This window comes from Quercus robur, chromosome 7 (genome assembly GCF_932294415.1).
Source record: "Quercus robur chromosome 7, dhQueRobu3.1, whole genome shotgun sequence".
In the NCBI taxonomy this organism is placed as follows: Eukaryota; Viridiplantae; Streptophyta; class Magnoliopsida; order Fagales; family Fagaceae; genus Quercus; species Quercus robur.
The window spans coordinates 41490926-41513968 of record NC_065540.1 but is presented as its reverse complement, the minus strand read 5'-3'; the positions used below and the strand labels follow the sequence as shown (position 1 = coordinate 41513968).

General features: G+C 33.0%; 1 protein-coding gene across 3 annotated transcripts; it reads right to left on the bottom strand.

Moving 5' to 3' along the window:
* Positions 1–2288: 2288 nt before the first annotated feature.
* LOC126693479 (uncharacterized) lies at positions 2289–10338 on the bottom strand. 3 transcript variants are annotated; one of them, XM_050389467.1, is made up of 7 exons: positions 9908–10338; positions 8706–8866; positions 7664–7769; positions 6516–6698; positions 3756–4244; positions 2852–3006; positions 2289–2728 (listed from the first exon to the last, which is right to left on the bottom strand). In XM_050389467.1, exons 2-7 carry the CDS (start codon positions 8751–8753, stop codon positions 2384–2386), a joined length of 1326 nt encoding a protein of 441 aa, XP_050245424.1. In that variant the 5' UTR covers positions 8754–8866; positions 9908–10338; the 3' UTR covers positions 2289–2383. The 3 variants fall into 3 exon arrangements, 1 of the variants encoding a protein (XP_050245424.1); XR_007645372.1 differs by having other exon boundaries at positions 2428–2728; positions 2852–2948; XR_007645373.1 differs by lacking the exon at positions 2289–2728 and having other exon boundaries at positions 2852–2948; positions 3083–4244.
* Between the last annotated feature and the right edge of the window lie 12705 nt (positions 10339–23043).

Sequence of the window (23043 nt, the reverse complement as noted above, 5' to 3'; positions counted from 1 at the left end):
AAAATGAAGTGGATAGTACTGGAGGCTGACACGTAAAAAAAGGTGGGGTCCACAGGCATGGGAGATCAGTTGATATGGACTCTCATTATTACCATCTGATCGAATTCATTAATTTGGCTGGGGGCGGGTTTTTTCTTGCTGTTTACACTTGCAGTCTTGGATCGGATTGAGTCAATTTGTGGTCAAAGACAATGACTCGAGGATGAGCCTGGCACGTAAATAACACTTCCAGAAGACTTTTTTTTTTTTTTTTGAGAAGAAACATTTTCAACACTTTTTTTTTATAAGAAACATTTCCACCAAGACTTGATAAGTTGATAGTAGATTGGGTAATTAGGATTTAGGAGTCCTATTCTAAAATTGTGTTTTATATATATATATATATATATATATATATATATATATATATATATCTCTAGTTTTCCATGTCTATAGGCCACAGGAAAATTCATTTGTATCATTGTATGCCTCACAATTATTATTTTAGAATAGGATTCTAAAATTGTGTCCCTTGCATATAGTTTTGGCAATGCAAGAATATTAAATTATATACCTTTAAATTTTGGTAAATTGTCTTTTTTGGTCTCTTAAAGTTTACTTTTGTTATTTTAATTAGGTTTCATATTTGACTTTTCTTTTTTTAACAAACGAGAGTATCTAAACCTTCGAATATTCTCTCGAGTATATGCAGTCTCTCTTTTCGTACACGTCAGGTTATTACAAAAAAGAATCTCATAAGAGTAGTCTTAAGATATTTGCAAGAAGTTTCGAAATTTCATGGATATCATTCATGAGGCTTTAGGAATTACTTAGCCAATTCCTTGCAGTTTGAACAAACCTTTCTAAAATGACATAGCTTTGGCTTTTCTCTCAATTCAAAAATTACATCGAGAAAAATGATCCTTATATATATATATATATATATATATTTTTTTTTTTTTTTTTTTATGTATGCATCACATGTCTAATAGGTAGTAGAACCTACACATCTATAAAACCATAATGTGAAACGTCTAATACATGCAAAAGACACATGATACATATTTTGCTCAACACATTTTGGAGAATAAGGCAATAATTTTAAGTGACATATTTTATTATATTCAAATATTAATCGAATAATATTCATTTAATTTTTCATCTAAAATATATTTTTCTTTCTTTTTGAGATGCAAAAGTTATACTAATTATGCTTTCATATTCAACTCTTGCTTATGTTTCCCTTTTTACTCTCAATATGGTTAATTTGCTTAGTCTTTCTTGTGATATAGTTGATCTTAAACATGATTTTTATCAATTTTGATTTTGGAAAACTTCTTTTCCCACATACAAGTGTAATATGTATTGTTAGTCATATTCTTAAGCAATACATGCAAAAGAAAAAAAAAATCTAGTCTTTTTATATAATTTAATACATTAAATGGAGTATTTTTTATCTATTTGTAAAACTTCTTCTCAAACCTTTAATTTTGAAAATTAATCTAAACCATCAATATCATTATAAATACAAAGTTTGAGATAGTCACTATTTCTCTTGGTAATATTTGATTTTAGTATTGAACATTGGCTTTTAGTAATGAATTTGTCTTAAAATCTATTAATTTTGATTTTAATTTGATATAAGCAGAAATGATGAGTCTATTCATCTTTCATGTGTCTGGGAGATTGAAAATTTTCAACCAGAGTAAACTGTATTAATAGTGTACAACATTTGAAAAGATGATAATTTCTAAAAATAATTTTTATTTTTTTAAAATTTTGGGCTTTAATTAAAAAGTTTACACACAATAGATAATGCATTCAATTGTTCAATAAAGGGGGCTTTTTTTTTTTTTGTTTTCTAAGTGAGGGGCCTTAGTTTATTATTATTATTATTATTATCATCAATTTTTGCTATACTATACAATAAGAAAAATAGATATACTATATTCTATATTCTATTCTAATAGAATAAAGGTTGCGATGCCACTGGCACAAGATACCTATCACCCGCAGATAACACATGTCACCATATAATCTTAGACTTGGCAGACGTGTCGAGTTAATTAATTTTGGGTAAAAAACTGGGCCCATATCTAATTATAACTCACACTTAGAGAATGCATCAATGACAACAAGTGTTCTTTTATCAAAGCATAATATAATGACATGTGTCAGAATCAAAATAATTCTAACAGTAAGGAAAACAGTAATAAAGATAATTAATTTTTCTTTTAAAAAAAAAAGATAATTAATTTTTCCCATAAACATTTTAAGTTATAAAAAAAAAATAAAAAAAAAGGAAGAGGTTTTGGTAAAGATTTGGTTTTAAGTAATGACATTCGTTACAAATTGTCTTCAAGTCATTAAAATACAACATCTTACATATCATATGCCACAATCCTTATGCAAGACTCAATGACTTCAATCCAACATCCTCAATCCTACTAGAAAATACAAAGAAAGCAAATAGAACCCATGACACAACCAGTGTAACTCTATACATTCTTGCTCTGACTCGAGCAATCATTTCTCTCACCCTTGATTTTTCTTCTCTTCGCCTAGCTATCCTTTCCCTCTCCCTTGCCTTTTCCTCCATTTCACGAGCTAGTTTTTCCCTCTCATTAGAGGCCTTTGCCTCATTCTCCAACCTCTTGAATTTTGCCAAGACTATTGGTGCAACTTCAGACCCACGCTTACAAGTTTTTTGATCCAACCACTCACAGAATTTACAAGTCTGTACCTCTTTCTACACATAAAATCAAATCAAATCAAATCAGTTCAAACAGCCCAATTGCAACAATTTAATCAACATTAATCAGGTTTTAAAAAATAAAAAGCATTTCAAACTGAAGATGATTACATAACTCACCTCATCATAAAAGCGACAGCCATAAAACCTCCTCCCAAAATTATCCAATGTCAAAGACGTCCTTTGTGCGCATCTATCTCTCGAACATAAATGGTGACTGAAACTTGAGTAAAAATCACTTGATGAAGACATAGTGGGACACAAATTTTTGATTCCTACGGACAAATATCAAACATTACCCATCATCAGTACAAAATTTTCAAAATTTGAAATCCTAGAACACGCACTTACCTGTGAGAGACAAGAATGGAGGTCAAACTTGTATTTCCTTGCTTGCAATCAGTAGCAGAAGCCGAATCTTGCGTTAATCTCACACAATTGCGATCATGAAATGCAATTTCAGCCACAGGATTTGATTTCTAAGAAAGTTGGAGAAGGAATTTGAACGAAATATCTCTTGGATCCTAGTTCTAATTTGTCTTGTATAGTAGAGAGGGTTTTTAAGTGGAGAGGCGGCAGGGGGAGGGGGGGGGGGGGTTACAGAGGCCACATCAGGTAGATAAAGTAACAAAGTCCAAACCATGGGTAGGCATTATTAAAATGGGCCTAATTATTACATTTGCATAAACTGTAATTACCCCAACAGAATAAGATCCTGTACATAAATTTATTTAATTAAAGATACACAAAAACTCGTGCAGTTGTTGTCATTAACTGAACTCATGACCCAATCAGCATTTCCACCTAACAGTCTGTAATTGCGGGTATAACAGTATATATTTATTTTTACATTTTTGGCTGAGAGGGGGTTTTCATTCTTTCTCAGATGAATATATGAACAAAATAGTTGCTCCACTTAAACTAGCTGAGTTCCAGCTGCCTCACCGACTAGAACAGTAATCTTGAGCCCAAAAAAAAAAGGAAAAATATAAAAAGGTTCATGAGAGAGAGAGAGAGAACATACCAGAACTCTGTGAAAAGTCTGCCGCCAGGTCAGAGAGACTGAAATTTCGAGAATCCTGGCCTAAAGATCCAAAAGAAGAAGATTCCATATCCAGAATTTGTTCATTCAGGGGTTGTGAGTTAGACTGTACACTAGGGAAAGATGCAACAGATGCATCTTCAATCGTTGGATGCATTTCCAGGACATTTCTGTCAGAGCCATACATGTAAGGGGAACTGCCAGAATATCCAGTTTCTGATTTGATCATGCCCCCATTTATTCCTTGAATCATACCCATGTTTGAACTTTGAGCTGATAGCATACTTGGTGGGGCATCAATCCTACTAGAATGAGCAGGCATTTGAACAGCAGTGTGCATACTTGGGTGCAACGATGATCCACCATTAGTAAATGCATTAGGCAAACCAGAAACAATAGGGATGTACATATTTTCAGCCTTCACAGCTGGTACTGTATGCTCTGAAGCATAACAAGCTGAGTTCTGGTGCACTGTCAAATAAAGTAAATATCAATTGCCAATTCGATGAAAATTTGACATGCCATAACAAGAATGTACTGGAAATGAAATTTGTCCAAAGGAGTGAACAAGGAAAACATTAATAGAAGTGCCTAAACAGTCCCCCAGGCCATCCAATAAATCTGTAACAGACTACAATATGGAATTCTGAACAAAATTAACCCAGCATTACAAAGGAAGCGCCAGATGACGTTCACTTCCCACCTCCTTTGCCCCCACGCAGCCCACCCAAAAAAAGTCAAATGCCCCATCATGTGAAATTGGCTTTATGCCTGTAATTATATCTATGCCTACTTTTCTCACCACCTTGATCAACACCTATTCACTAAGCATTATCAACTGAAATAAAGTTGTTCACATGGTGCATGTATCTGTATCATTGTAAAGAAGAAATTTTTTTTGTTCATTTTATTTTTCTCTTGAACCTAACAATTCATTGTAAACCCAACGCAGCAATCAGTTTTCAATAAGTTCTAATCATTAGCATATCAATCTTTTGTTTGCATGTGCCTATGGTGTATTCTAAGCATAATTTTACAGTTATTAGACATTTACCCTGTCAAAATATGATGTTATGGCTTCTACACAGCCAACAAGTAGTCCTTATTTAAATTAAACCATTAGCAACTTCGTGAGTTTGCCATCCTGACTTTTTTTAGATCTATGGTGTATTCTAAGCATAATTTTACAATTATTAGACATTCATCCTGTCGAAATATGATTTCATGGCTTCTACACAGCCAACGAGTAGTCCTTATTTTAAAAAAACCAGTAGCAACTTCGCTAGTTTGCCATCCTGACTTCCTGAGATGTTCTCCATTGGGAAAAAAATACATTGGGAATGGAGGCCTAAATTTCACCAGTGTGCCAATTATTAAATAAATAGGTTCACATGCAAGTGCAGCATTTTCAACTGTGCAAGCAATCTGTGGATTATTTACCAATGTGGATTTATTAACAATAACAAGCTCGTGTTCTATCTCAGAACTCTGAGGCTTTTATTATGGTAATCAAATGCTGGAACCACTTGAGCAAGGTTGAGAATCTACATAAGACCACTCAATTATAATTTTTGAATGTTAATCTCTTGTAAACAAACAACCAACCAACCTAACAAGTACTCTGCATTACGTGCTCATGGTCCACACCAGAATAATGCAACAGCGCCAGACTTATAACAGTTAAACAATGAGAAGTGGTCAAGCTCATGTGAGCTAAAATTAAAGTCACAGTTAGATTAGATAAAAATCAAAGATTATTCCACTCTCTCTAGAATTTCTCATAGCATTCTACTTCACACAAATTCTCAAGCTTAGACAGCTGCAGCCATTTGATAATGAGTACTAGCAGTGAGTTCTTAAATATTTTTGCTAAACCACATTTTAGGTTTTTAAGTTTTTTCCATTAGCCATACAAATCCTGATGAAATGCAATCAAGAGATATAACATGACTAAAAATTACTGGTACGTAGTTCATCAAAAAAGAAAAAGAAAAATACTGGTTCATAATGGTGGGGCAACTTGAGCCCCTCTTCCTTTTCTTCCGTCCACCTATGGAAGCCAAAACCACAGGCTTTCAAGATTCAAAAGAAGATGAAAAAAATAAGAAATTAATTTCTCAGAATAAATTGTCTTCTGCGACACTTGCAAGTAATTCAGTAGTGGAGAAGACAAAATTTTGGGGGCTGTCCAAGTTCTTCTAGATATTATTAAGAAAATTTATTAAAGTGAAAAAGGGGTGCAATTCTAGTGAACAATTATTCAAGATATTGCCCAAAATAAAAAAAAAAAACAATAGAAGAAACAGGGAAAATGAAATGTGTTAGGGAGGAAATACTCCCCCTATGCCAACCATAATATTCATCTCATAAGTGCAGCAATGGGAAAAGACTTCTCTATTTTCAAGTGACAGATCAAACTGTATGTTATCCAAAGAGAAAGATACATGATCCACTTAGATAGTAGCAATATATTCCAGGGAAATGCTAAACAATTGTACTCCTGGGATTAATTAAATGACCAGAACTATGAGCAATATGCAGGTATAAGGTTCTTGAATGTTGCAACAAAATAGATATGGTTTGTGCTAAATAATAAGAAAGAAAAAGAAGATCAGGGCTGCTGAGAAACTGAGAACAGTAAAATGAAACTTAGAACAACTAAACCTACAAGTAAAGCCGTGGGCCAAAATGGACTTCTAGTGATTATATAACCCTAGCTACTAAACATAGAACAGGTCTTACATGATGAGATATGAGATCCATTACTGGTAGGCAGTGAAGCAACTCCACTTGGTTGCATCTGACACATTAGCTGCACCTGTAGATCAAGCAACCTGTTGAATTCATTTATTTGTTGCTTCACCATCAATCTAAGATAATAAGCCCTGAAGAACTCTTGATTTTCTTCTTCTAGCTTCTGCCAAACTGAAAAGCAAGCAAGATACTAAGTTTGTGAAGGGTAGAAGGACACAGCAAATGCATAACGACTGTAAACAGAATTAGGTGGGGAAAAAAAGCTTTCAGAAATCTGAATATTTTTTTTTTTTTGAATCCACTAAAAACTGTGGGTACATGGATCTGATTTCTCATCAGTCATCATTGATTCATAAATCAACAATACAGAAGCCTTATCTTGCATGCTCTTCTTTTGAAAGAAATTGCTTGAGCAGCTGCAACTGCACTGGGTTTATTTGTTTAAGTTAACTGGCAAGGAGAAGTTAGAATAAAGCTCTGGATGGAAAGCGCTGGGGAAAGATAAGATGTTGGATCAGGTTGAAGGGCTGAGCAATCCTATTATGTCTGAAGAAGTCCTATCTCTATAGATAAAAGGAGTGATAAGTTTGCAGCGGTTCATGACTCCTGATTGCAACAGGTTGGGTGATGATTCAATATCCAAGTAGACCAATGAGTAAAAAATTCTTTTTAGAGTTCAAAGTTCAAACTTAATTGGTAAACATATAACACAATTACATGAGCTATGGTCTTCTTGAATATTAGAATTAATAATATATAAGAAAGCTATTAAAGAAGCATGAATAGCAAGGTTCAGAATGCAAACTAAATGAGTTGCTTGGGCAATAGGCCAATGATACTTGATCAAAATTGGCCTTCAACATGCTATTATTTCACCTGTTTTCTTCCTTTAAAAAAAAGGAAAAAGAAAGTTGAAGCTATGCAATTTAAGGAGTTAATTTTCTAACTCTTCTAAAATTAACTTAATTATCAAAATAATTACACTGTATTAATTTATTATCATGCAGTTTTTTAATTTTGAGTATGCAAGAAATCTCCATATATTGCTTGTGCAAATACAACCTACTCATATATGTTTCAGAACACATAAATAAAATGAAAATAATGACAACTATAAAAAATGTATCCATAATTACCAAGCTCTGTAAAACCAGGTTCTATTTTTGCTTGATCCAATAGAGTTTCCACAACCTCCTTCTGACTCATGTACAGTTGAAGACATTGCTCTATAAGATTTTCCACCTATATGCTCAGAAAAAGGAAATAAAAAGGATCAGGACAGCCAGATTCTTTTTCTTATATACAATACATGGACAAACCATGTTTTACATTTTTTCATGTCATCAACATTCTATGGTAGGGTTCATCCTAAAAGAGATTTGTAGTCCGACTAGCACTCCCAGTATTTCCATCAGAGACATCCAAAGTTCAAATCACCACATCCCCCACTATTGAATTTTCAAAAAAATGGACCGACTTCAATGAGATATCAAGTGACTTCCATACAAAGCTGCATATATCACGGGTTTGAGCCCGGAATCAACCTTTCGGTAACTCTAGGGTATGGTACCCATCAAAATCTTTTATTTCAATTGATTTATTCATGAACAAAAAGGTAAAATTAAAACACAAGCAAATACAAGGTTATTATCAGAGTGGATACTATACCTTCGCAAAACACTAGAGGTAAAGTAGAGTTCACTAAATTAACATCTGTTTAGTTAAAATTTCAATGATTCTACAATGGAGTTACCGTAAAAATTCTATAAAATCTCAATCCCCTTATATCTTACATACATTAATACATACACACAATATAATATATATATATATATATATACAGAATTAAAAAAAAATACAAGTAAAAATAAGAAGATTATATTTAAGCTTATCGTCCAATTTCTCTAAACCTAAGCAATAATAGTACCACACACACACATCACAATGCAATTTTAATTTTTAATTTTTTTTTTGAAATCACAATACAAAGGATGAGGAAAAAACAATCATTATTCAGAACTAAACAAGTCAATTGCTCAAAGAATTTTAAAAACAAATAATCAAAATACACAAAAAGGAGCAATTAGAAGAAGTATAAACCTATATAATTACTTTTTACTAATTAACATCACTATTTTTTTTTTATGGAAAAAAAAAAATTCAATCTGAAAAGCTTACCACTTGTATATCTTGGCACGAGACTCTTCTAATGGAACCACTCGACATTTTTTGGATGCAGAGAACCGAAACGAAAATCACTATAAGAACGAACGCTATGAGGAATATTCGAAATTGAAGCTTATTTTTCACGCTGATTTTCCTCCACTTTCAGCTTAAACCTGTCAAAATAATCAAATATCAAAAAACAATCTAAGATAATAAGCCCTGAAGAACTCTTGCTTTTCTTCTTCCAGCTTCTGCCAATCTGAAAAACAAGCTAGATAAAGTTTGCGAAGGGCAGGATGCAACAAATACGTAAATAGTATTGTATGGGGAAAAAAAAAATCTTTTAGAAATCTCTTTTTTTTTTTTTTTGCTTTTTTTTTTAATCCACTAAAAACATTGTGGGGGCATGGATCTCATTTCTCATCATTGATCATGAATCAACAATACAAAAGCCTTTATCTTGCTTGCTCTTCTTTTGAAAGAAATTGCTTGAGCAGCTGCAACTGCACTGGGTTTATTTGTTCAAGTATTGGATAAGGTTGAAGGGCTGAGCAATCCTATATCTCTGAGGAAGTCCTATCTTTATTATATATAAAAAGGAGTGATAAGTTTGCAGCAGTTCATGACTTCCGATTGCAACAGGTTAGTTGATGACTCAATATCCAAGTAGGCCAATGAGCAAATTTTTTTTTTTAGATTTCAAAGTTCAAACTTGGTAAACATATAACACAATTACAAAAGCTATTGGAGTCTTGAATATTAGAGCTAATAATATAAAAGAAAGCCATAATAGCAGCATTAATAGGAAGATTCAGAATGCAAACTAAATGAGTTGTTTGGGAAATAGGCCAATGATACTCTATCTACATCGTTTATTTCTTCTTCTTATTTATTTATTTATTTATTTTATATATAAAAAATCATTTATTTCAATTAATTTATTCATGAACAAACAAGTAACATTAAAACACTTGCAAATACACAAGAGGTGCCGTATAATTCTCCCATTCAAACAAACATTTACTAGCACTAATTTAACATCTGTTTTAGTTAAGATTGTAATAATTCTACAACAGAGTTAACCTAAGAACTCTAGAAAATCTGACACTCACACAAACCAAAAATAAAAAAGGAGACTATTATATTCAATTATCCTCCCATTTGTCAAAAAAATTGAAAACAAAAATTTTGAAGTTAAAATCTGAAAAGCTTACCACTTGTATATCTCTGGGCGAGTCTGTTCTAAAGTGAGCTGCTCGACATTTTTGGGTGGGAAAAAAAAAAAAAAAAAACGAAGCTCGTAGTATAAGAATGAACGCTATGAGGAATATTGGAATTGAAGCTTAGTTTGCAGGCTGTTTCTTCTCCACTTTCAGCTTAAACCTTTTGAGTAATCGAATATTAAGCGCTTTGATAGCATCAAAAACAAAATTTCACAAAAAAGAGCTAATGGTTTTAGCTAATCTCGCTTTTGTATTACAAAAAAGAGAGACAAACATCCAAGAGTTTGAATTTGATTATTTTGTAACCAAAAGCAGAGAGTTGTGATGTGAAGTTATTGAGAAATATGTTAAGAGAGAAAGTTCTGGAGCAAATTGGTGATTTTGATCGAAATTCGATAGAGAGAGTGAATGGAAAGGTGACGAAGCAAATGTTCGCTTTCTATGGTGGAATCCGCTTTTATATAAAGTAATATTTTTATTTTTATTTTTTTTTCATTCACAAACCAATGCTGCAATAATCTAGAGGCATGACAAATTTGAAATTTTACAACGTGACAAGTCATTAAAGAAATCCCAAATCAAAAAAAGAAAAAAAAAAGATATATAATAAAGTAATGTTAGTTATGAATTTATTTTTGTATAAAAGTTGATAATAATTAGTAAAGTTTTGAAATTTATTATGAAAACTATCGTGTTTGTAGCATTACTCGATAAAAAAGAAGAGAGATGTTACGTCAATAATATTTTTACAACAAATCACAAGTGGTTAGTTGTTATTGGTTCAAATTTGAACCTAACACTAAGATTACTTTTTTGCCCTAACAATAACAACCAATAACAACTTGCCACTTAGGATTTGTTGCAAAAATATTGTGGACATATCATTTCTCAAAAAAGAAATGCTTTTGGGTGAGTTGACAAGGTGGATAGTGTAGAATGTTGATATACATTACACCAGCGAAGGCACGTGAGAGTGCTAACACAACTAGATCTAGACCGTACATATGGAATAGCTGTGAGTAAAAGAAAGGAGACGTTGGCTATAGAGGGGGATCTTTGGCTCATGCCAATAGAGTGACCATCTTGGGGAAGAGTAAGATTTGCACCTAACATGGACACCTAGCACTTGCACAAAAAAAAAAGATAGCGACCCCTTATGGTCAGATACTATAGAACACCCCTTATTGGTTGAACTTGTGTTGTACCGCTGTTGAGGACACGTGTATCACTCCTGGTATCCCTGATGTCACTTTTCTTATCCAAGGTTTACGCCCCACGTAGTAGCAAAGCCACCCTCCGTTCCACTACCCTGACATTGACGTGTTTTCTCTCTCTTCTAGCCATAGTATAGTACAATAACTGTATTAGGGTTTGAAATGGGCAAATAAGGGTTTAACACCTATCTTGTTGTATCTCACAACATCCCTTATTGGCTGAGCTTATGTTGGATCACTGTTGAGGACATGTGTATCACTCCTGGTATCCCTGTTGTCACTTTTCTTGTCCAAAGTTTGCTCCCCAAGTAGTAGCAGAGCCACCCTCCGTTCCACTGCCTTGACATTGGCGTGTTTTCTCTCTCTTCTAGCCATAGTATAGTACAATAGCTATATTAGGGTTTGAAATAGGCAAATAAGGGTTTTCTTGATGTATCTCACAACATTCGTAGTACTATAAGAGGAACATGTTGTTGAACAATCAGGCCAAGAACCTAGAGAAAATAGGAGAAAGAGCAGAAAATTTGTGTAGGAAAATGAGGTAGAGAAAAGGCTTTCTTTGGGAAGAACATCACCCCTGTACAAAGGCTTTCATTTCACATAATAGAGAGCTCTAAAGAGTAAGGGACATTCTCTTCTTGCTCACTTGTGGTTTTCCATCCCTTCTAAAGGGTCTTCCATGTATTTTCCTATGCCTTCTTTACTTTCCATGATATGCTTTCCATTTCTCTCGACGTTAAAGTGTTAAAGTTTTCCTTTTTATTGTTCTTAAGTTTTTTCACTTAAACGTACTGTTAGATCCATCATCCATTCTCTAACAGTCTTAAAAATCTAACTTGCACGTACAGTTGACATGTGAAAAGAGTGGGGTTCACAAATATGGGAGATTGAGGGCCTATTTGGTAATAGTTTTCAAGTATTGCTGTTCAAAATGATATGAAAACTGTAATTTAAAAAGTGTCGTAAAAATACATGTTTAAAGTACTCATAATGCAAAAAATGTGTTTGGTACTATGTTTCAAACAATATATTTTAAAATGTGAAAAAACATAATTGTGTGTTTGGTATGTGGATGTATATTTTTTTTTTTAAAGTGGCAACTTTCTGACATGCACAATTATTTTATTAATATTTATTAAAGTAGAGAGAATTTCCCACGCTATTTATAGTTGGTCTTCTTCGGTTCTTCTTCTTCTTCCTCTACTCTCTTCTTCCTCTTTAGAAAAGTAATGGAAGTGAAGAGAAAGATGAAGAAATCTAAAAGTGAAGAGAGAAGGAAGCATGAAAGAGAAGGGAGAAAAAGAAAGAACGAAAAAAAAGAAAAAGAAAAAAAATGAGGCGTGTTGCATGAGAGAGAGAGAGAGAGAGAGTTGTAGATATGTTAGGTCTTAGCAAGTGCGTCCCACACTTTTCTAAATATTTACAAAAATGCCATTGAACAATGTTACTTGAAAATTAAAAACTAGTATGAATGAGTTTTCTAAATACAATGTTTAAACACCCTAAATTGAGAATCGTGACTCAAACACTTCTAAAAAAAACAGTCCTACCAAACACGTTATTTTTTATTTGGGCCCCACAGTTTTCAATGTTTAAACACTGAAAACTGTTGTTTGAAATCACTTACTAAATAGGCCCCGAGTACTGACGTCCACAATAATTTCACAATAAGTTTACAACAAATCATAAGTGACATTTCATATCAGGTAATGCCAGCTAAAATGTGTTGTGAAGTTATTGTGAAAATATTATGGACATAACATTTCTCATGGGAGTTTAATAGATTTGGATTTTGGATTTGGACCGTCATTAATTACCATCTGATTCATTTATTTGGCTTGGCCAGCCTTGGATCAAATCGGTGATGGCTCCAAGAATTTTTTCCAGGGTAGTCAATAAGAAATTTAGGGTATGTTTGATAGACTATAATAGGCATTGTAATGTAATAGTTATTTCTATGATATAACTATTCAGTAGTTTGGTTATATTTTTATTACAAGGAATAGTAATTCCTTATGAATAGTTATTCTTTAAAATGATGAATAATTATTCATTTCTAAAAGAGATGTAATAGATATTCATTAGTAGGTGTATTAATTTCTACAATTAATATATTTCTAAATAAACAAACTTTCCATATGCACATAACAATTATGAAAATAAAAAATTCATAAAAAATAACTAATCTCTCTTTCAAATTTAAAAAATATTATTTTTTAAGAAATAGAATTATATGAGTAAGATATTTCCTAAAATATATCTTAAGTTTGATTTAAAATACTTTAATTCCATTATCTTCAGGGTTTTATTATTGTATTGTCACCAAACAAATGAATAGTAATAAGCATTACATTACAGTATTTTGTATTCTTTGTAATATCTATTCATATTCATATGTAATTACCGTTACAGTATACCAAACGTACCTTTAGAGAAATCACTCATTGACAAACAACAAACAAGTGGTATCGAAAATTATACAAAACCTAATAAGTAGAAAACCTCATATATATATATATATTTTTTTAAAAGGTAAATATATAAAATTTTACAATTTCCTTTTACTAGTTTTCTTTTTTGGTGAAAGCTTTTACAAGTTTTCATATTTTGAAATCATTGCATGTTAGTTTCATTATCAATGTTGTAAGCTACATCTCTTTAAATGTCCATAACTAAGCAATCATTTATCTATTGATCTCCCATTTAATTACAATTTTTATATTTAATAATTTAACTCAACTTTTTTTTTTGAGAAAGTATAATTTAACTCAAATTATTCATTCTTGTAATTGTATTAAGAAGATTTTTTAAAAAAATATTCTCTATTAAGAATTCAACTAAATAATTCAATAAAAAAAATACAATTGTTTTATTTAACAATTCAACTCAACTTAGTAGCCTTTGTAATTATATTAAGAAGAACTTTTGCAGTGTCCATAGTATTAATTTATTAAGAATTCAACTCAACAATTCAATCAAAAAAAATTTGTCTTTCACTATTCATTGTCCCACACCCCAGTCCTCGTTGCCACTTGGCCCACTTCCTCACATGGTGTTATTTATAATTTATTAAAGTTTAAACTAAAGTCTATGCACTTATATTTGTCTTTACCCTTTAACTTTTTACTGCCTACGCCCCATAGCACAGCCACTCAGCTCTTACAGCAAATAATAATTCGTAACACTAAACACTATCATAAAGAGGACAAACACTTATAAGACTATGCACTATCATAAATTATAAATTTACACCAATCTATCACAATCCACAAAACCAGAAACTTAAAACAGTTCTAGAGAGAGAGAGAGAGAGAGAGCTATGATAGTTACCGGTAGATGAGATACTGAGAGCAACGAGCAAAGCGATAGTCAATTTGATTATGTTCTCTCTCTAAAACTCTTAGGTTTGTATTTATTTATTTTGAATAATTTGATTATGTTGTGCCAATATATATATATATATATATATATATTTTTTTTTTTTTTTTTTTATTTGAGCGAAGGAGTGAGGACTGACCGACTGAGCGAAAGAGTTGTGTCAAATGGGTTCTTTGTTTGTTTTTTTTTTTTTTTTTTGAGATTGTTATTGGGCTTCCTAGTTTTTTTTTTAAAGGCCAAGGATATAATTAAGGGACCAAGTTTAGTTTGTTGGCTTAAATAAAATTTAGAGTGTGGTGGAAGAATTTTTATCCTTGGATAAGGAGGGACATGCCTCTAACAAACTTATTGCTATTTAGCTAATGCATAATCCTTGTTTACTAAAAAAAAAAAAAAAATTAACATTATTCTGTCAAGAGTCTTGTAGTTGGCACTTCATAGTATTTTCAAGAAAGATGTTCATGATTCAAATGTCTCATCTTCTTGTTTTTACTATCAAATCATCAAAAAATGAAAAATAAACATCACTAACTTAGAAGAGTGATCACTTGAAGAACATGTCTCCATAAAATCTTGAATTGAATCACAACTAAATAATTGATGAAATTGCTGAACAAATAAATGATGTATGGCATGGATTAAGGAAAAAGGCAACATATTAAAGGACAAGAATGACAAGTTCACTTGCCAATTAAAACTAAGTTCTCCATGGAATTAGTTACATGAACAATCCATGTAACCCCTTGAATACCAAGATTATTCTCACGTCGAGTCTCGGGGTCTAACAAAATGAGCCCTGTGATCTTGTTCAACTATAAAAACACCAGTGTTGGAGCAGCTAAAGAACCAGTCAAAAATTTTTGGAAGTACGATTTGTTTAGTCCACGACTCGACCACACCATAGACCTTCATTACCCATAGGCATATCTATCTTAGCATCACTCATAGTAACCACAGCCAGTGATCCCTTGTATTCTACAAGAAACTCTTTATGCCCCACCTCAAGAAAGTCTATGTCAGGCAAAACAATCTCACGGAATCTCTCTTCATTGAGATCAAAACACAAACTGGATAGGCAGGTTCTGATATATGCCCTGATCCCATTGGATCTAATAGCATAAACCGAAACAAGTGACATCCAATGTAACGCTCCATTAACCAATTGGCAGGTATCCCTACGAGAGATTACAACATAGTGTATTTTCCTTGATCTTAGTGACTCTGTTGGTAGCCTTCTCCATGGAGAATCTGTACTTAATGTGTAAATTTCAGCCTCAATCCATGGCTCCATATTACGACTCCTAAGATATACAATTCTTACAATCTTGTAGTCATTGTTCTCAGAAAAATAAGAGAATCCAACAGCCATTTCATAAATTTCAGTTTGCTTTAAATAACTTGACAAGCAAGTAGTTGTTAGCACCTTAAACAGTTGAATATTAAGATTACACAAATATATTGTTGGTTCTAATGTAAATCTAAGACATACAATGCCATTAAACGCCCACTATTATGGGAGGAAAAGAATTTGGAAATTCAAATCTAGATAGTGGAATAGAATTTGGAAATTCTAATCTAGAAACCTCACTACTATTATTGCATGTAATCATGCGCAAATTTGGCAAAGTATTATCTGGTTCTGTAAGTAGTAGAAAATGGGACTTGTTATTATTCTTGCATAAGAGGTTCGCTTTATTGAGGTTGGCGTTGATGAAACCTCTGCTGGTGATGGAAGAGTTCCAAAGCTTGGTGACACACCTAAATCGAACAAGAGACTTGACTAGTAGCCATGTGAGGATTTCGAGAACGAGCTCGTGTGGGAGATACTTGGACGACATTGACTCTTTTTTACTCATCTCGGAGCCTGAGACTCTGGCAGCTTAACAATCTGAGGTAATCTGGGACTTATATACATTGCCTTAAGTGTCGTACATTTTGTTTTTTTAATTGATTTTAAACACTTGGATTCATTAATGATTGACCAATAAAACACAAATAATGTTATGTTTTGTAAGTATAATTAAATTATCATTCCCCCTTAAGTTTATCTGGGATGATAATATTTCATAATTCTTAACAACCTGACCAGCTTTATATGCTAGCAACGTACAAAAGCTAAAATCAACTATTACTTATCAGCTGACAACAATCAGATGCTTTTCAGGGGAAAAAAAATCAGATCCTAAAATCATGGACTCAAACTAAAATAAAGGACCAAACAAGTAAAGACTCCGTTGGATAAACATCCTAATGTTACAAATGACAAGTAATTAAGTACGTTCTTTTTTGTTTTTTGAAGCCGACAAAGACAATGGCAATTTCGTGGCAGACTTCTCCTCCTACATGCTTGCTGTTGTGCCAGTCCATTGCAACTACTCAATCCCATGTAATCCTTTTATCAACAAAAAAACTAAAATCCCATGTAATCTTCACGTATCATATGAACCAAATGATGTCTTTTATATATAATGCGTGTTTGCCAAATAAAGGGCCTAAATGAGTTTGTCACTAAAAAAAACTAACTCTAGCTAATCCAGGCTTGAGAAATAGTCGATTGGTCTAATTGCAATTACAGGTGTGCATAAGCTAGGTTGGGTTGAATTTAGAGTATTTTTCAACTAAACCCAACTTATTTGGGTTGAGAAATTTCAGCTAAAACCCAACTCAATTTATTTTAACAATCAACCCAAGCCAACCCATAGGGATTGGGTCATCGAACTGGTTGGGACCATTTTATCAAGTCTAATTTTTTTGTTTATAAAAAAATTGGGTTTTCATTTAAATATTTAAAGTCATTACTAATAGCTAATTATAATTTACATAATTGGGGCTAATATTAAAATACCATAATAAAAGCAAAGTCTCAAATTAAATTAAGTGTCTGTTTGGATCTTGATTACAAGCCAACTTATTGCTTTTATTTTTTATTTTTTATTTTTTTATCTTACTATTTGTGGGTCTTACATTCATTTCCTATTAACTAGATAAGTTGTTCCTGAATGGATACTAACTCTTAAAATCCAAATAAATCAAACTAATAGACTTAAAATACATATATTTTTAATAAGCTATTAATAGCATGTGTTAGGTTAGGTTACTTGGGTTGAAATCTTTGCCAACCTCAACCTAACCCAAGAACTTAAAAAAAAGAAATTTAAGACTCAATCTATAATGAATCGTATTGTATATGAGCAACTGAATATTATTTTAGTCAAACCTAGCTTGTGTTATTGGTGTGGTTGTCTGACTCACGATGATAGGGATTGCGATCTATGGGTCCAAAGCAATGGTACACTAACCTTGGACAAGCAGTAGTTTGGACCTTCATTGAGAGCGCCACCTTACACTTCAGCGGGAAAGGATGTCATTTATTTCCCAGGGTATTATGAGAGGAAAGGAGGAGGGAAAAGACACAGAGTAGGGGTGAAGGCGGTGATCAGAACGTGGCTCACCAAAATTCAGTCACCATGTCTTCGGTAGAAGCCAAACCAATCATGGAAGAGGAAGGGTGGAATGACAGGCGGACAGAAGAGGTAGTCAAGGTTTTGAAACCCGGACCGTTCATTGAACCGTAAAAGGGAGAGGTTCAAGGTTTTTGAGGTCAAACCAAGGTTGAACCGGGGTCAAACCGTGATGACGTCATACTTAATTTAATAATTATTTAAAATATAAATAATTATATTAAATTAGTACAAATATTAAAAAAATTAACTAAAATAGTGCAATTAAATATAGAGATCTATTATTCCTTTATAGAAACAAAGAGATCTATCTTTCAAATGTATTTTCTATATCATAACTTTAAGAAACATTAAATCCTAGTATTATAATAATAAAATAATTATCTTTGTTAGGTTATATTTTAATTTTGAGTTGATTTAAATAGACCAAAAGCTATGCTTAAACCCAAACCCAACTAAAAGTTAAGCTTAAGCCCAAATCCTAAACAAAAATTTTCCCTCTTTTTATTTCATTATGTATTCCCTCCCCCGTACCTGCCAATTGTCACATCAACTTCTCATCAAAGCCAAACAATCTTTATTTTATTTACATTTTCTTCTCTCTCTGCAAACTCCCACCACACATTCATTCACTCTTTATTTTTACTTCTTCCTTTTGTTTGTTTCCTTCTTCCTTCTGCAGCACCGTAACTCCCACTAGTTGTTATCACCTTCGATTTGTCCTTCTCAGTTCTCAAGCCTGCGTTTCCTGTTGCAGATCCAGGTTCATAGTTTCCTTTTTATCAATTTTTTCTTTTATTTTTTTTCTCCCATCTCCCTTCTTCCCCAAGATTTCACTCTCAAGGTATGAAAAATTTTTAGTATTCACATTTCGGCCCAGTCAGAACGGAACTATATTCAAAACATTGGTCCATCCACCGGAAAAGCTGAAACAAAAAGAAACCGTCCGAACCTCAAAAACCGGTCACGGTTCTCAAAACCGTACAGTCTGATCACACGATTCGCATAGGTCCATGCTTTTTTTCCATAGAGCGGTTCTTGAAACTAAAAAAACCGCAAAACTGAGAGGTTCACGGTTTTCCCGGTCAGACTGTACGGTCCGGTCTGGGTTTCAAAACCTTGGAGGTAGTTATGGAATTAAATGCACAGCAAATTTTGGGGGTTGAAATTGATTCGGTGGAGATTATGAGGGACAATCATTCTTTGCCGAAAAATTAGGAAGCTATTAAGGCTAATGGAAAGAGCATTAACTCTGGTTGCCTTTCTCAATTTACTGAATTTGATAAGGAATTTAACTACTCCAGCTCAACAAAGGCAACGTATAGGAGTCTGAATGGAGAATTGAATGTGAGGAACAACATTAAAGACCCCACCTTGAATGCAATTACCACCAATTCGTTAGGTTTGGAGAATGACAAAATATCATTGGTTTCAATCCTAGCCACCTCCCATCAAACTAATCATGTGATCACCAATTCATGTGATGAGCTAAACATATCAATAGCTGAGATTAATGTGCAACCAACAAACATTAGGTCATGGAAGAGAATTATGCGCCAAGCTAACCTTACTGGAGTTGCAAACACTCTTGACTTGGAAAAAAAGAGAAAAGTGAGCATGTGCATGGCGTCCACCTCAGACTTTCCCTGTAAACGAATGCAAGTGTTGGATGACGAAGTTTCATTAGATTTAATGGTGTAGGCTGTTGTGTAGCCCCGCTAGAAGCCATGAGTCAATTAGTGTGGAACTGTCACGGGCTTGGGAACTTAGTGACAGAGAAGGAGCTTGGTGATTTAACCTGGGCTAAAGATCCCTCCGTCGTATTCATTGTCGAAACATGGACGGATGAAGCAAGACTAGAAAAAATAAAACAAAGATTACATTTTGATCATATGTTCTTTGTACCTCGGATTCATCGAGGAGGCGGACTGATGTTATATTGGAAGGAAACAATGAATCTAAAAGTAGAAACATCCTCAAAAAATCATATTGATTGTATTATTGGGAAAGCCAGTGAAGGTGCTTGGAGATTTACAGGCTTCTATGATGGTTTTAACGAGATTTTGAGAGGAGTGGAGAAGAAAGGTGGCAGTAATCGGGGTTATGCTCAGATGCAACTGTTTAGGGATGTAGTTGATGAATGTGGATTCATAGACATGAATGGGCAAGTGGTTGCATCTACGGCTGAAACGTTCCCACTACCTTTTTCGATGATAGCAGTGGAGGTCATAGTTACAACTAAAGCTCTCTGTTTTGCAAATGATCTTGGTTTGCCCACTATCGTGCTAGAAGGAGATTCCAAGATTACTATAGATGCTCTAGCAGGTGAGGACTCGTCTTTGACAGAATATGGACACTTGGTTGATGAAGCAAAGGAGCTTGCTAAGGATTTTACGTATATTGAATTCAGTCATGTATTGAGACAAAAGAATAGTGCAGTACATAGCATTGCTAGACATGCAAGACATGTTAGGGAGTATTCGGTGCGGATGGAGGATGTTCCTCTGCATCTTTTTTCTGTAATTCAAGCCGATTCAGTTTATGTTTGAATAGAATTACAGTGTTGTTTCTCAAAAAAAAAAAAAAAAAAAACTCTTGAACATGAGAGAGAGAGAGAGAGAGAGAGAGAGAGAGAGAGCTTTATTTAGTTTTATTTATGTTACCTCTTATTCATGTATTTCTCAATTTGAATACAAACCTCGATTACCTACTGTAATAAATTCAAATTACACGTACAAATAAGGAAAAAACAATAGAAGATAATAACTCGGAATAACAAATAAACAAATCTCCTAATCTTATCTCCATAACAAATAAATAAATCTCCTAGAAAGTAGCAAGATATTATTAATAGGATAAAGTTTGGCTCCAACCACCAAAAGGAAGATGACAATTGTTCTTATCAGGTGCAATGCATATGATCCACTTAATTAATATTATAATTTGAATAGCATATGACAAGGACAAATGTCATCTTCCTATTGAGAATTGAAGTCATGTTTGGAGCCAAATTATTTCTTATGTTATAGGAGGATAAAAAAGAGACATTTTACATTACATCCTTATTGAATTTAAACTTGGAAAAAAAAAATGGACAAGGGTGTTATTTGAGAATCAATTATCATACACATATATTTTGACTCATATGATGCCCCTAAGGTAATTATCTGCCCAATAAAGTGTGAAAGTCTAATTGAATGGTCAACTGCGCTAGTTTAAATCCTACAAGGGTTTAAATAATAATTTTGTATAATAGAGGGTGTGAGATAATGACCTATACCCAAAGTACCTCGTCAATACAATACTAGAAGTCATTTTGGTTTGATTAGGAGAACGAAATATTTTGGCATTGATTATTATCGATGTACCATTTCGAGATTACTGCTATATATATATAATTTAGATATTTTATATGCCCAAATATTAGTCTAAGTATATTAACTCAATATATTAGATCAAGTAACATGTTTTATAATTTTTTTTTTAAATTAATTTTCTTGTACTAACTAAAATACCTAAAAACTCATTGACACATCCAACACAAAATAGTATGTTTTAGGTAATATCATTATTGGTTTAGTGGCCAGTGCGATAAATATCAGCCAATACAACTGGTACTAGTATAATATTTATTATTAAAAAAAAAAAAAAAAAAAAAGCAAATCTATATTTAACCACCGTGACATTGGCATGAATTGGAAGATTGGAACGCACATCTTGCACACATAAGGAACTCAAACAAAATATTACGAACATATCAATAGCCACAATAAAAGCTCTAACAGAAGAAATAGTGTAATAATGGTTTATTTTGAACGGATATCTCCATTAAAAACATCAGGATGTGTTAGTTGAAGTACAATACTTTTGGTAAAATTATGGTTTATTAAAACATTTGAATACTTTTCAAACATAGAAAGAGCCTACAAGTACTTAAAACTAGGTCACATATTTTCTTTTTACGCAGAATGCAACACATTCATTCTTTACTAAGGAATTAGTTGTATGAGCAATCCATGTAACCCCTTGAATGCCAAGATGGTTCACATATTGAGTCTCAAGGTCTAGCAAAGCAAGACCATAATCATGTCCTACAACTAGAAACTCACTGGTGCTAGAGCAGCTAAGGAATTTAACAAATGTTTGGGGAAGTACGGTTTGTTTAGCCCATGACTTGACCACACCATACTCCTTCATTACCCATAGACATGTGACAATTCATTGTCTAGAAACACTTAAAGTAATCCAAGCCAGCAATCCCTTATAGTCTGCAAGACACCCATGAAAAATCTATGCCATTTTTCAGCAACACTATTGAATGGAATTTCTCACCATGGACATCAAAAGAAATAATGAATGGGTACTAGCCATTATCATCATGAGCATACACGATCCAATGCAAACCTCCATTAATGAATTGCAGGTTTCTCCAATCCCTAAAAGAGAAGTAAATATTGAAGAATTTTCGTCTTAATGACTCTGGTTGTTCGAGCCTTCTCCATGAATTGGTACTCAAATTGTAGACCTCAGCTTTAAACGACTGCACTTCTTTGATTGACAATGAGTCATGAGGACGAGATTTTGACCAAACTCGGTTTATTAGTCTATTTCGAACCAAACTCTCTTTACTTTGTCCTATTTATATATAAGAACAACAAACCTGAACTTGTAGGAAGTTTCTTTTGAATCAAACTCTCTTTACTTCCCCACACAAGCATACCCAAAGTGAAGTACTATTATTATTGTTACTAGTTAAGTTCCCCATGATATGCGGTGTAACTTATTATTAGTTTTCTCCAATATTTTGATAAGTTGTACCAAAAATCTTATAACTTAATTGATTGGTACCTCAAATTCCAATAGAAACATTCAGGATTTAGATCCCCACCCCCCAACTATTGATGTATAAAAAAAGATATTTCAATAAATTTTATTGTAAAAAATTGTAATCTATTTTATATATAGACAAAATATAAATACACTAAGAGTAGTATAGTGATTTGATCATACTATATATATGTGTGTGTGTTTACAAATTGAAAATTACATGATATAGTAGCTAATATAGATAGGC